Below are 15,508 nucleotides of genomic sequence, written 5' to 3'. Positions count from 1 at the left end.
TTTTTAACAAGTAGTTACAAAGAGCAACACGTGGGTTAAATCCTACCTAATATTCATCATGCCTGTTTCAACTAGTTGTCCAAGGCAGATTATTTTTAATCTGCCTTTTGCACAGGTGTAGCTGTTAGAGAGCTTAAGTGTTTTGAGGTTAGAACAAAAGAGAGTCAGGTGAGGTTGAAAAGGAGAAAGTCTTGGATGTCACTGGTTTTGTGTAGTAGGTACTTAATAAGTATGCATCACAGGACAAGACAGAGAGAAATAACGTGCAAGAGAAGTTATTCTCTCCCCGCACCACCCCGAGAATGTTAAAGCCTTAAATGGATTCATTTTTCAAGACCACCCAACTAAGATCAAATTTGTAGGCTGCTTATTTGAACACTATGGTCTGAAACATTTTTCCATTCCCTAAATGACCAGATGTTGTAACATTTCTCATGGCCATGAGAACCAGTGGCCTGAAAGAGTCAATATTCAAAGATCTCTGTAAACTACCATGCTTCTCTTTCTTACTCATCTTCATATTTTTATGGTCACTGCTTCTTTCATTCAGAATTGTCTTATGTCCACCTATTGCTGTTTAGACCGAGTCTGGGGTAAAAAGTACTCAGTTACAGTCTATGAACAGGAATCACCTCTTTCTTGGCTGATTTCCTGTATTAAACTTCATGTTTCATGAAGGTGGAGGGCTGAAGTTTTTTTATCTTTATATCCCCGGAGCCTTGTACAGAGTCGGTGCTTAACAATGATTGTTGGATGAATGCATCTTTGTGGTAGTTAAGCTTCCTAAATGAAGGAGAATTGTACGGGTAAGATGGAAAGCCTCTTGATAGGTTTGAGTCCCAAGGATTGTATGTCTTGTCTGTGACCAGTAGACAAGCCAGCTAGGAATTTTTGCTTGAGTTTTCTAAGCACCCCCTCTAGATTTCCCCCCTAAATTACAACGAGGGAAAAGAATGGTCATTCTCATATTGTTTTTTCTTTTTGTGAAGTCAACCTTCTGTATCATCTCAAAGGGTAAAGTACAATACATGTCCTAGTGAGAGACCACCAACTAACCGGGCTGACACTCTTGCACATTTCAAGATGCAGGCGTGTGTGGAGTCCTATTACGGCAGGATGCAGAGCTCAGGGTTTTGGAAGAGTGATTGTGGATTCTGGGGCCTGATTGCCTGGATTCAAGTTCCAGTTCCACCTGTGAACACGGGCAAGCTACATCATCTTTCTGCTCCTCAGTTTCTAAACATGAAAAAGAAAATAATACCAGCCTCATAGCTAGATGTACCAATCAGTTAATACACATGGAACACCTAGAACAGTGCTTATAAACACCCAATAAATGTTAGGTATTATTAGTATCCTCCACTTACTAGCTGTGAACCTTGGCTTGGTTGTGTTCTCTTGACCATGGTTGCTTCACTTTTAAAACAAACCAAATAATACCTTACCTAACTCGAGTCAAGGGACTGGGATCAAATCATCTCCCTGGGACCCAAGACTTCCCACACTTTCCATGACATTGTATTGGTGTCCGTGGGTATTGAGAGGATGCTAAAACTTTGTAATTCTGCTCCATGCTGTACTGTAGAAGAGCCATCAGCCCCTTCCAGTTTATGTCCCATTTTGCCCAAATCTGCTGAAAGTGCTTAGAAACTTATTCTGGAAATCTGGAAATCAATAACTATGTCTGAGAAAATGGAGCTTTCTCAGTTGAAGAACACCAAATATGTGCCATGTCTCCTCCCCTCACCTGTATATTGGCTGTTCTACATAGTTCTTCAGAAGACTGATCTTATGATCTGATGTGATGATTCCTTTTTTTTCTGTCTTGAAGAAGCAGAAGTATGATTTTATCAACGGGCATTTCCTTGAGACAGGAAGCTTGTTCTGAGACATACATGTCACCAATGAATTTTCCTGTGTGTTGTGGTGGCCTTTTGATTAACTGTACCCTAGTTAATAATCCCCAAATATACTGGGATCAGGAGCAAACAGGAAAGTATCCGTTTAGATACAAGGTCAAATCAGAGATTAGGAGGTACTGTCTTAACTTTCCAATAGGAGTTGATGGGTTATAATCGTATGTACCCTTTTTGTGTGAGGGTTTCTTTTGAACGCATCATGCTAGAAATTTATCATTGTGATCAGAATTTCTTAGTATTAATACTTAGTGGGGAACACAATTCAAGTTAGCAGTGAGGAAGCCACAGCCATTCCCTGCTGCGGATAAAGCAAGACAGTTGTTTTGCTTGTGGCTACAGATTCTGTTTTGCAGAATTTGTTTGCGTTTAACACTTGGGCTCAATCTTCTCGAAGCTTTGTTCAGAGAGCCGGTGATTACTATTAAACCATGATGACTATTAAGCCAGTTTGGTTCTTCTGATCCAGCACAGTACCTTATCCATCCCAGGTGCTTACTAAATGCCTGCTGACTGGATGGGATTTGAAAAACACTGAGACCTTCAGGTACGACAGGAAGCTGCCCCAAGAGGCAGCAGGTATGCTGCTGGGAAACAGAGCTGCAATTTTTCCATGTTCTTCATTGACAGGTTCTCAGCATATAATCACCATTGGAAACTACATTGAGCTGATGTTTGGTGGTGGTTTTGTCTTTCCTGTTTTTGTTTTAGGCAAATTGGGTCTGTGACAGAGACCTACTAGAGACCTTTCAGGTGTTTTTCCCTTTAGGGGAATGGGGCTCCTTGGGGACCTTCAGTGAATTGCTTTACCTAACAAGGCAGGTTGTGTGTTACTTTGTATCACGCCAGGTTTCAATTTGTTGGTTGGATGGCTGAAGCACAGAGGCTTTGGCCCGCAGGATTCATAAGGAAGCCAGGAAGTCAGAGCTGCTGAGCAGAAGCCCAAGGTTGGCACAGAGAGTGTGGAGGGTAATCGTTCCTGCCAGGCTGGCTGGGGCTGTTTACTCTGCCACCCTAAGGCTGGTGGACAGTGGGCGTGGTGGGTGTGCTTGCCTAGGTACCTGTTTGTAGAACACTGAGACACCAGGGCAGAGCTAAAACAGCAGTAATCTGAAACCAGTCGAGTTGGTTTTCCTTCTCCGGCTGGGGCAGCTAAAATCTGCATTCCAGATGAAACCTGCAGGGAAGCGGAAGAAAGCACTTTAAAAAAGAAAAGAAAAGCAAGCTTCAAGGGCAGTAAATTAACTGCTTTTGAGAGTCCTGGGCATCCTGAGATGATCTGTTTCTTTCTTTTCTTTTTTTGCTTTGGGCTTTGTGAGTGGCTGTTGGTCTGTGTGCACTGCTAGTTTTTTGTTTTTGGGGTTTTTTTTTGGCCTGGATGGCACAAGCTTCTGACCGTGATTTAGATGGCAAAAGAGAGCCCGTAAGAAGTATTTCAGTCATTTGCTGCTGATTCACTTTTAAATTTCTTCCGCTGCTCCGGGGGTGGTTGAAGGCCGTCAGGATCAGCTTGCCGGCTCAGCACTTTCTGGAGCCTCACTTGCTCACCAATGAGGAAGTTGAAAGCGACCAGGAGAACGGCCGGCACTGGGGCGGAGCTCGTGGTAAAGTCCTGGGCTGGGGTGAGTGGGGGCAGGCTGACTTTCCCTACGACAAAAAGCCTTTTGTCCCCGGGAATAAATACGGAAGTCCCAGAGGAGCAGCCTCCCCAGTCCGTGTGTAGTAAGGTGCGCAGCCTCGGCTGCCTCTGGGCATAAAGCTCCGCGGACTTTTTATAGTTGCCCCGGACGCCCCATCACCGCGGAAACCGGAAGGAGGGCTCGGGAGGGACCAGAGCCCGGCCAAGTGTGCTCGCTCCGCGGCTGAGTCCCACTGGTGGGTTCTGCTGTTCTCTGTCCTGGAAGTTAAGAGCCGGTGGAGTGGAGGAACTGAGAGAGCAGGGGAAGGTCGCAGAAGTGAGAATCTGCCGCCCAGGGCACGGCTGGGACATGGAGGACGTGGGTAACACTCCGAATGGCAGTGATGGCTCAGAACCAGGACAACCCGAAGCCGAACTTGACGTGGCCCAGTCGATCCTGACCAAGTTCTCTATGAAATCCCTGTTTGGGTTTACGAGTAAATTGGAATCTGTGAACCCTGAAGAGGAAGATGCGGTGCTCAAAGCCTTCCGCAGTTTAGTGGTGGATCCCACGCCTCAGCTGGAGGAGCCCAGCAGTGGCTTGGATCCGCCGGAGGCAGAGACTCAGGTTCCACCTGACCTCGGCAATGATGGGAAGACTCCAAGGGTGGAGACAGAGACGGGGTTGGAGGGAAGCCGGGGAGAAGCAGAGGCAGGGATTTCTCTGCCTGGTCAAGAGCTGCTTCCACTGGCTGCTTTGAGTGTGTGCAGAGACAATGTCATTTTGGTTCGCGGGACCCTGGTGAACACCACCAGTGATTCTGACTCTGATGATGGAGGCCAGGAGCCAGAAGAGGGAAGCAACACCAATGGCCCAAAGTCCCCTGGTGGTGTTTTATCTGAGCAGCCCCAAGAAAAGCCAGGAGATGGGAGGGAAAATACTGCCACTGGAGAAAGGGGCGATGCAGAGCCCAGTGGAGAAGGTCCTCAAAGGATTCTGCAGGAGATAAACTGCAAATTGGAACCCGACGATGGGGGCCTTCAGACAGAGCACAGCCCCGGCCAGCGACAAGCTGGGGAAGGAGGTTCCAAAGTTCTACCTGTGGTAACAGACCAGAACTCAAGTGTTGGTGTCACTGAGAACACCCCTTCTAAAAAAGAAGTCCCTGGAGAGAAGTCCTTCCAGCTTCCAGCTTTTTTTAGTGGGCTTCGTGTGCTGAAGAAGGGAGCCCCAGCCGAGGTCGGGGAGACCATCACTGAAATTAAACCAAAGGACGGGGACCTGGCTTTGCTTAAGTTGACCCAGCCTGTCCAGAGGTCCCTAGCACAGGCAGGGCCTCAGACGGTGAAGATGGGAGAGAAAACAAATGATCCAAAGGCCGCTCCCACTCTCCTGGAGCAGCTCTCTCAGCTGCTCAACATTGACGTCCCCAAAGCCGAATTGAAGGCAGAAGACCCTGAACAGCCCAGGGGGGAAGAGATGAGTGGCAGTACCCCCCAGGAGAGCCAGAGCGGCCCCGGGGAAGCCCAGACCCAGGGAGGAGAGGTCAAGCCAAAGCCGCCAGAGACTGCCTTGGAGGCCTTTAAAGCCTTATTCATCCGTCCCCCCAAAAAGGGGACCACAGCTGACACCTCTGAGCTGGAAGCTCTCAAGCGCAAGATGAGGCATGAGAAGGAGTCCCTAAGAGCTGTGTTTGAGCGGTCGAGGTCAAGGCCAGCAGATGGCCCCTCGGATTCCAAAAGCGTACGTAGCGTTGGGTTTTGGGTTTTGTCATAAAATGTGATGCTGCTATATTTCTTTTCAGGTTTCCTATCAAAGAGCATCTCATATACCGATCTTAGTGACGCTCTTCTAGGTGAAAGATGATTATAGTCCAGTTGTCCTTGTAAGGAGTATGGAGTTGGACAGAAGCGTTTTCTTTCTTCCTTATATTTTTCTGGGTTGTTGTAAGAGAGGTATAAGTAAAGATGTGCAGGTCAGAAAGCGAACCGTCACTCTGAGTTTAAACATTAATGGGAAATGTGCTTCTAAAAACCAAGCAGCATGAGGAATCAATGCAAATCTAGAACTATAGCCCAGATTTCCTCCCCACTTAGTTATACCTCTGCGAAAAATGTATTTTTCCTTTGAAAGTCTGCCACCTGGCGAAATACCTGTTTGTGATGTGATTAAAATGTTCTGTGTTGGTTACAAGGCATCTTGATTGCGCACTGGGTTAGTGTGAGACTTGGGTTTTAATTCTAGCTGCCAATTACTGGCTGGGTGACCTTGATCAGCAAAATGAAGGAAATAACCTTTATTGCGAAGATTAAATGAAGTTAGCACTTAGTAACCATCTAATTAGTGAAAGCTGTTACTATTATTAAAAAACTATTCAGGTAATTTGTAAGGACTAGCAAGCACTTGTCCTGTGGATCTTAAAATTCATAAAGACAACAAATAGAATTTCTTGCTTAGTATCAATTTGACATACAATTATCATTCCCTCATACATCAGTTAAATTTAAAGGTCTTTGGAAAAACTATCTTAGGTTGCAGTTAAAAACTAAATACGACATAGCATTCTCCTAGTTGTAAGAATCAACCTCTATAAAAATAGCTTGAATGTGAAAGCCAGCTCATTCATTTTTGTGTGTGTGGGAAAGAAAAAAAAGAAATGATCAATGTGGACATCTTAGAGAAGTGTGTCTTGGCCTACAGGTAATGTTCACAGAAAATGCAAAACTAGTTTTTATATTATAAATAACTGGAGTTTGGGATATATTTCTAAACATCCCTATAAATGTACCCTATTATAGTATATTTGTATCTTCAGATCAAAGTGTACTTGTGATTTTAAAAAAAGTTATATGCTAAAAATCAACTATTGAAGGTTGTGTAATACTTGGCCTTGAGTTACTTCTCTTTCCACCCCAACTGATCACTTGACATTTCTAGAAAAGGATCGTATTGGAGTGAGATGTTTCAGTTACAGTGAATGAGAGCAATGTGCCATTAAAATTAATTTCAGAGTTAGCACAGTTGTTCTCAGGGATTAATTGGCTCTGGCCACATTTCATTTAACCTACTCTTTTGTTTGCCCACTTTTCCAACAGCCTGACCACAGCCCCACCGAGCAGGACGATAGGACTCCTGGCAGACTCCAAGCTGTCTGGCCACCCCCAAAGACAAAAGACACAGAAGAAAAAGTGGGATTGAAGTACACTGAAGCAGGTAATGGGAAAAGAAGCCAGGTACCAGGAATGAATCTCTTGCTGCAATGGCTTTTAGTTCTAGCTCAGTAGACTCACAGAATTTAAGTTTTTGTTTCATTATAAAATGTAATGCTGAAGGCTTTTCTTTTTGGTTTTGCTGTTAAAGTGAACCCTTGCACACTTATCACTAATGAATCTCTTAGAGATGAAAGGTGAACGCCGTGGAATGAGTGAAGGGGGGCACATGTGTAAAGGAGGAGAACCTCGGGGGAACTAATGGAGAAGGTAGATTACAGATTCCTCAGGAAGCAGGTGGTTGGCCCTCACAGAATGTCATGTAAGCTGGCAGGGTTGCTGGCAGAGGTAGAGTACGAGACTCCAGAGCTGTAATCTGATTTGTTCTTTGTCTTTGAGTAATGCTTTTGAGCCACAGGAACCTTGTGCAGAGTGAACGTACAGATACCATATCAGTTACTCTTTCACTTCTGTTAGACAAAGCTTTATTTAATGCATGGCCAATTTCAAAGCAATCTGACTCCCTGGAAACCTTCCCAGGAGCTTTGCTTGAATATATTTAAGTAGAATGGGAATCTAGATATTTTTACTCTTTAAGTGAAGGGTTCATGTGAAATCTAAAAAAAAAAAAAGAATGAGAGGAGGATATATCTTAATTGTATATATGTGTGTCTCTATGTATCTCTGATGAAACCTCTTTGTCTTCTTCCTGATATTTGAAGATTACGTAACACAGACTTAGATTTTGCTGGTTGTCTTAGGTATGTGTGTATATTACCAGTCTGTATGGTTATACAGAAATACTTCTTTCAGTTCCTATTGGTTGATGACATAAGTGGATCAAAGTTTGGGTGGTTTAGTAATACACAGGTTTTTTTGTAAGATGATAAAATTACAGTCAGTGATTGAGAACACAGATGAATCTCAGTTCTACAGCCTGATTGCTTTAGCCTCCATTTACACAATTGCAAACTTCTGACTACCCCAAGACATCAACTACTTCATGACATTTTTTTTCTGACCTGCTTGAATTACAGAAAGAAAGCTATTACAGCCTTGGTGAAAATGTACATAGCGTTGCATTCTTCTTCTCTACATTTGATTTTTCCAAAATCGGATTGCTTATGACTGCAATATTGTACCACCTACCAAGTTGTCTTTCCTATGATCTGGCACAGTTTGAACAGTGAAAAGTCCTGAAGTTCGCTTTAATGAAAAACCGGAATCCTATAAGTTCTTATTCCTAGTTTATATTGGGGTGGCCATCTTCTTTGTGACGATGAGCATTTGCTGAGTAGAGAAGGAAGTGGCATAAACAGCTTTTCAATCTACTTCAAGTCATATTTGGGGGCATTTATACTCTACAGAGATTCCTTAGTCTTTGCTTCTGTCCCCTTCCATTTCCAGAAGCTCAGAGGAGTGCTATCGTTACACTCAAAGTCAGTAGCTCTCCCAGTCTCTCTCTTTTTTTTTTGTAATGAAATACGTGTTCTCCAAGCTGTCTAAGGTCTCGGATGAGATGGGGAAAAAAGGAGGGAGGAATTGATGAATAATGACAGTTCTCTTGGGTTCGTTCTGATGGCAGAATGACAGCTTGCAACAGAGAGAAGGCTGGCTGTTGTCTGGAGAAGGCACCTAGGTCCCCAGCCAGTTCCCATGGGTGGCAGTACTGTGTCTTACTTACCGTGCTCCCAGCCAGGTCTGGTGCTCATTGTCTTGAGAGTCTTGTAGCGCTAATCACTCTGCTGATACACTCTGGAGGTTATCAAAGAAGATACTCCATGCCTGTAGGAAACTTCTTTTTACCCCATTACTCAGCCAACATATGGTTGTCTTGCCATTTACTGCTAATCTTTAGGAAGTTAACATTTTCCTTGTGATTTTCTTGAGCTCTGTTGTTGAGAAATCTGGAGTCTTATAAGCATTTGGTTTGTAGCTTAACATATTTTAATCTGGAGTCTTATAAGCATTTGGTTTATAACTTAACATATTTTGTGGTATTTCCATTGGTTTCCCTGCCCTTAGGGAAGTAGATTAAAATTGCCACTCTGTAGGGAGCACAGAGACAGAAAAATTCGTTCCAAAATATTTCAAGGTGTTTGAAGTCTTATGCTTTTACATCATCAGTGCTCTTAATTTTTCCTGGCATGTATAATTCATTAAATTAGTGAAAGGGGAGAGCATGACTATTTATATTTCAAGTGTGCTATTGGAGTTCTGTGCTGTTGACCTCGAAGCCCAGTCCTTGGCAGGGCTGGCAAAGAGATGGTGATTTTCATCGTGAGTCTCTCACTGTCCTTGTGTTGCCCTCGGCTGCTTTGGATGTGCCACTGCTTGTGTTTCCCTCTATTCAGAGTTTATCATTCGATGATCTTTTTCTGAGGGCCTAGGAGATCACCTAATACTGTAAACTCACTTTTGTTCAAGGATAAAAAAGAAAGAGCTGACCTAAGGGAAGCTGTCCCTTTAAACTATGGCTTCTGGAGTCCTCTTTGCCATGTGAGGGTAGCTGACCACTGTTGCTGGTGCCCACTGCCTAGGATGCACACTCCTGCCACTGCCAAAGTCATCAGCATCATCTATAGCTGCTGACGCTGCAACTAACTCTCTTGGCAGCTAAAGCCTTCGGCTTCCACTAGAGCCTCTGATGCCATTCTGATGATAGTGTGTCCACCACTAAGGGCACTTCCACTGCCATTCTGTGAGCTCTTGGAGCCTTGGTGATGTGCCAGTTGAGAGGCACTAGGGCTCACTAGAGCTGTCACTCAAGGGACTTGCACAGGTGCTGGAGTTGACTTCTACCATGCAGGGAGGGTCCCCTGTGTTCATTCACACTGTACTTGAATTGCTCTGCTCAAATGAGAAAGGATTACTTTCTCCCAAGTCCTGTGCTGTGCTTTCATACATTATTATCAATGCAATTCTGCTTTGTGTTTGGGATGCCTCACAGCTATTACGAGTGAAAAGAGCATTTCCCTGTATTCCTTGGAATTGGGCTGGGGACAATCTGAGTGACAGACTCCTTGTTCTCAGAATTGTCTTTCCTCCTCTAGGTATAGGAGCTTGCTCTCGAAACAAGCTTGGGGGATAGTCTTGCTTTTCTAGGAAGAATCTTTTAGTGGGCTCCTTGCGTCCTTTTCTTTTTTCTTTTTTTTGCGGTACGCGGGCCTCTCACTGTTATGGCCTCTCCCGTTGCGGAGCACAGGCTCTGGACGCCCAGGCTCAGCGGCCATGGCTCATGGGCCCAGCCGCTCCGCGGCATGTGGGATCTTCCCAGACCGGGACATGAACCCGTGTCCCCTGCATCGGTAGGCGGGCTCTCAACCACTGCGCCACCAGGGAAGCCCCTCCTTGCGTCCTTAAATGGTTAATCAACTCAGCTGAGTCCCTGCCACTTTCTTGTGCTGCAGACCAGAAACATCTGAATGGAGTAAACTTGATTACCTTGTGAAGCCCGGGGCCAAGTAAAACCCAATCACAGCCAAGGGAAAAGGTGTGCTATGAAACAATACAAGGGAATCTAAAAGAAAAAAGTAAATGTCTGCCTTTAAATTTAATGCTGCAAAAGCAATTTATCTCATGAGAAACAGAGAACCAGTGATCTGTTCGTCCTCTAACATGCTGTCTTGTACCTGGTCAGGTTATATAAGGGTTAGTAACATGCCCAAAGTCTTTTAAAAAAAAAAAGGACTGGAAATTATAAAGATCTAGGTATCATAGAATAATCATAGAGGTAACATGGGGTTAAACTTTTATCTCAAACTTGAATAAAAGAATTTTCTAAACCATATTAGGTCACTTTTTTCTTTTTGCTTTGTGAAGAATAAATGCACTTAGCCATATTTATTTTTTCTTTGGATAATTATACTATTACCATATCAGCCAGGGTCCTGTCAGGGATCAGGTGAAGATGATTTGTTTGAGAGTTTGTCCACAAAGGTGCGGACAGGGTTTGGGGAAAGCTGTGAGAGATGAAGGAGCTCTCTGGGGCTAGTAATCACGGGAGGTGTTTGCAGCCCTAGACCTGAAGGGGCAGGGCCAGGAGAAGCTACTGGAAAACCCAGAATGTCAGAGGGAGGCCGAGTGGTGTGGAGAGGGCTGCCAGACGGGAGCGATGGCCTTCAGTGGAGGGATGCATCCAATCCACGGTGACCTGGCGGCCGGAGGGAATTGTGGGCATAAATGCCCTGACTTCCTTCTCCTGCTCTCTGGTCTCCTGCCATCTCTGCCCTTCACCAAATCCAAAGAGAAGTCAGAGGACCGGGATCCACTTTAGGCCACACAACAGAGCCCAGAAAAGGACCCAGAAAGGGGGAGAGTGGATCTAGGAGGCAAATAGAAGATACTCAGCACAGTTTCACCTGGAGTCAGTTGGCGGTGTAAGAAGGTTCTAAAGCCCATCAGTCTGTGCGAAGAATTGGCACCTGACCACACAGGCGTCTGATACAAGGGCACAAAGAAAAACTCCTGCTTTGTATCCCGTGGGAGGGTTATGTTTTCTACTGCAGTCAGTTCATAGGAAATATAATGGCTATCCTCGAGAGCCTTGCTCTTTGCACACCTACTTCACCTTGGTGTAAAGGCTTTGTTTACTGATCTCAGAAAATTTTCCATATGCTTTCAACGTTTCCCAATATTACAAAATAAAATAAATTTGGAAATATCCAGAAATATCACAGAGCAAAACAAACTCTCTACAATGTGTTTCATAGAGAGATCATTGCCACCATTTTTTTTTAAAGAACTTTTTTTTAAATTAGTTAATTAATTAATTTATTTATTTTTTGCGGTATGTTGGCCTCTCACTGTTGTGGCCTCTCCCGCTGTGGAGCACAGGCTCCGGACATGTAGGCTCAATGGCCATGGCTCACGGGCCCAGCCGCTCCGCGGCATGTGGGCTCCTCCCAGACCGGGGCACGAACCCATGTCCCCTGTATTGGCAGGCGGACTCTCAACCACTGCGCCACCAGGGAAGCCCCCATTGCCACCATTTTGAATTATGATAGGCCTATGTGAATTTAATACTTAAAATTAAAAAAAAATTTTTTTTTTAATTAACTAATTTATTTTTGGCTGTGTTGGGTCTTCGTTGCTGGGCGTGGGCTTTCTCTAGTTGCAGCGAGCGGGGGCTACTCTTCATTGGGTGTGTGGGCTTCTCATTGGCGGTGACTTCTCTCGTTGCGGAGCACGGGCTCTAGGCGTGCGGGCTCAGTAGTTGTGGCTCATGGGCTCTAGAGCGCAAGCTCAGTAGTTGTAGTCGCTCCGTGGCATGTGGGATCTTCCCGGACCAGGGCTCGAACCCGTGTCCCCTGCATTGGCAGGCGGGTTCTTAACCAGTGTGCCAACAGGGAAGTCCCATACTTAAAATTTTTATCACACTGTACAGACTGCTTTTTACACTTGAAAATGTGACTATCTTTGATTTTTACTACATTTGAACAATAATTATATTTATAGAGATTTCATTTTTTTCAAGTTATTATGTATAATAATGAAAATAACAATACTATAAATATTTTTGTTCATAGGTGTTTTCCTTTAATTAGAACACATTCCTTGTGGAATTGCTATATATAAGTGTATATGCCTTTTTCAGGTTTTTGGTGCATATTAATTGCCAAACTTAATTTTTTATCTAAAGTTATTCAGTATGAAATCAGTACTTTTAAAACACTGAAAATGTTTTTCCCTCTTATCATTTGCTTTTTATTTTACTTGTATTTTCTGGTATAGAAGTTTTAAATATTTATGTAGTCAAATCTACCCTCATTTTATTGTATAACTTTTCTTTTGGCTTAAGAGGACCTCCCCTACTCAAAGATCAGCTCTATGTTTAAATTTCTTAAGTGATTTCTTTCCACCTCTTCCTTCCTTGTCTTCTTGTTTTCCATTTCATGTGGAAAACTTACTTCGGTGCCTAGCCCGAGGTAGAGAGCTAAGACAGCTTCTGTTTTTCTAAGTAGCTAATTGTACAGCAGGCTTCTGGAGTAATTATTCCTCTCCATGATAAGTTTAGGACTGTCTTGGGCTTTCTGTTCCCTTTTTGTGTTTTGTACCAGTATCTTAATGATTGCAACATTATAATACATCTCAGAACCTGTTCAAGTTCTCAAGCATACTTTTAAAAATATGTTTTTAGCTTTCCTCTTATTTATTCTTCCAGAAAGCCTTAGCCTCCTTGGTCAAGTTTCAGAAGGATTGCTTTGGGACTTTTATTAGAATTACATTAATTTAGAAATTAATGTGAAGGTGGGAATGAGAATTGAGATCTTTAAAATGCTTAGTATTTCTACGCAGGAACATATCTTATAAAACTATTCAAGTTTTCTTTTCTTACTTAATAAACTAGATACACAGATGTATGGATATAGATATATATCTTGTATTTTTTCTAAATGTACTCCCAGGCATATTCTTTTTTTAAAAAATACATGATATGAAATTGTATCTTGTGATTTATTTTTCCTAAAAGTCAAATGCATTCCTTAGAATCTAGTGACTCATGCATGCTAGATACTCTGTAGATTTCCCTCCTGAGGTCAGGGCTAGACTGAGTGAAGGGCACATTTGGACCAACTGATCTCAGGGGTCCGTCCCTCAGTTTTACTCTGGTTAGTGATTCTTAGTGTTCTCAGGCTCCTTAAAAAACCTAATGATGATAGAAAGCTGTGGAAGAAGACCCTGCAGTTAATTTTGCATCTACAGTATTTCAGACCCTCCCCCCACCCCATAATCATTTGTGGACACATCCCCCCATCTCCTGCCACCTCCTCATGTGTAGATGAAGAACCTTTGCTGCAAACGCTCAACCTAGAGCTGGGCTTCCTTTCCTCTTCATCTCCTATTTTGTGTTACGACGAATGGCCTGAAACATCTCCTTATTTATTAGGATATTTAAAAAATATACCATCATGATTTGTGCCTCAGCATCCTGAGAGGAGATGAAGCTAATGTTTGTGAGATTAAAATGGCACCATTTGGGAAACTGGCAGTGACTTAATTACCCATGGGGAAAAGAAAGAAAAAGAAAAAAGGGCAAAGAAGGAAAGCTCTCATGTTTTCCAAAACAAAAATGAACTTTCAGCATGCATCTGGAAAAGCCCTTCTCACCACTGGCTGCACATCAGAGCTGGACTAGGGGCTGGCACATGGGCCACCCTACTTAGGGCGAGCGCTGCGGCTTTGGTAGTAAAGAGGACCTAGGTTGAGGCATCATGGTTACTGTGAGCAGGCAAGCTGTCACTGTGTGTGGCATCTCTTGGGGATAACTCACACCGCCTCGAAACTTGGAGTGGCTCAGGGACATCCCTAGTTAGAGTATTTTAGGTAACCCATCCCTCAACTTAATAAAGATCCGCCTACTTTCTGGTTTGTGTCTAATTTAGGTTCCCTTGGTAAAAGTGATAGAGCTGTGTGCCACCCTCCCTGGTGAGTCAGACATTCTTGCCTCACCAGCCAGGGAGAGCTATAAATATCTTGGCATATTTTATTGGCCTACAGAACCTTTAAAAAACCTATTCATTCACAGCTAACAGGCTGCATTAGCCATGAATGGACTTGCCTTTAATGTCATACGTCTAGACAGATTATCCTAAGTGTCTTCTTTCACAGTCTAGGCTATAGGTTTAGTCATTGTATATTTCACAGGACTTTGTGGTATGTTACCATCACTTGCATGGAGTTGTGATGATGGCCCAGAAATTGGAAGCTGTACAGATTAAAGACCAGGAAAACCTTGCATCTTATAGCTGTAGAAAGAGGTTGTACTGGGAAACCAGAGGCGACACGAGTGTGTCAGGCTTCTACTTACTGTATATCTGGGAGCTGTGAGGAGGGAGATTGACTTCCCCAACACCAATGGGAACTAAGGCTTGATATTACGCAGAGGGAATCCCAAAGTATGGACCAGCGACTCAGGAATCATATGCTGTATTCCAGGAAGTATTAGTAAAGATCTTTAGCTCAGAGGAAAAGAGATTAAAAGAGAGATGAAAAATTCTATATTTTAAGAGATTAAAATATAGAATCTGAAATTTTAGAATATTAAAAATTTAGAGCTGCAGACATCTTAGAAATCATGTAATTCATCCTATTAGTTTTACAAATGAGAGCCAAAGAGGTTATGACTTGCTGAAAGATACACGTAATTAATAAGAGAGCTGAAATGACAGTTGGAAGTCATTGCGGGGGGGGGCATTGGAGGGTGATGGATTTTTGTTTGTTTGTTTTTTTCTGCCAATATACTGACAGTTAAAGCTCCAGCAAGGAAAGCACACGGGAACAGGAGCATTTAAGAATTATGCTGCTTATTATAAAACAAAGAATTATGAGACCGCACTGAGTCCATCTGAATAATAAAGGAGAGCATATGAGTACCATACCAGCTCACCAGACACATCCACAGAAATTGTCTGGGTCATTTCATGCTGCTTTTTGACTCATAAAAATAGAAAAGGGGAATTTTAATGGTATCTTTAATGCTTTTGAGGCTCACTTAAGCAATGTAACGCAAATAAAAATGCCTCTGGTTTGTGGATTCTTTCAAAGTTCAGGTGGGGCTCTTTGCTGGGCCCAGTTTGTGTGCTGAAGGGCAGGGTGCATATGTATTTGATTTTAGGAGATACATGAACAAATATTTTTATTTTAACGGTTGTGTATTTCAGTAGTTTTATTGTTTTAGAGAAAATGAGTACTAAAATCCACTTTGAAGCTTCTTTTGGGGAGATGAGGCTGAAATTTGATATGCCATATCCTATGCCACATT

The 15,508-nt window shown here is 43.2% G+C and overlaps 1 protein-coding gene across 4 annotated transcripts in view; it reads left to right on the top strand.

Moving 5' to 3' along the window:
- Nucleotides 1-15,508, top strand: part of FMN1 (formin 1) — a gene marked incomplete at its 5' end in the record, with an annotated part of 415,504 nt that overhangs the window by 99,136 nt on the left and 300,860 nt on the right. For 2 of the 4 annotated variants that reach the window (XM_082620130.1, XM_082620129.1), the window contains one exon: nucleotides 6,631-6,748. The exons of 1 other annotated variant lie outside the window; for it this stretch is intronic. In XM_082620130.1, coding sequence (XP_082476256.1) covers nucleotides 6,631-6,748 — 118 coding nt within the window. Of the gene's footprint in view, nucleotides 1-3,152; nucleotides 5,279-6,630; nucleotides 6,749-15,508 lie in introns of those variants that run through there. One more of the 4 variants, XM_082620132.1, reaches the window with a different exon arrangement.

Source organism: Mesoplodon mirus (genome assembly GCF_964341445.2).
Source record: "Mesoplodon mirus genome assembly, chromosome: 4".
In the NCBI taxonomy this organism is placed as follows: Eukaryota; Metazoa; Chordata; class Mammalia; order Artiodactyla; family Ziphiidae; genus Mesoplodon; species Mesoplodon mirus.
The sequence above is the reverse complement of the archived record's forward strand: the minus strand, read 5'-3'. Positions and strand labels throughout refer to the sequence as shown.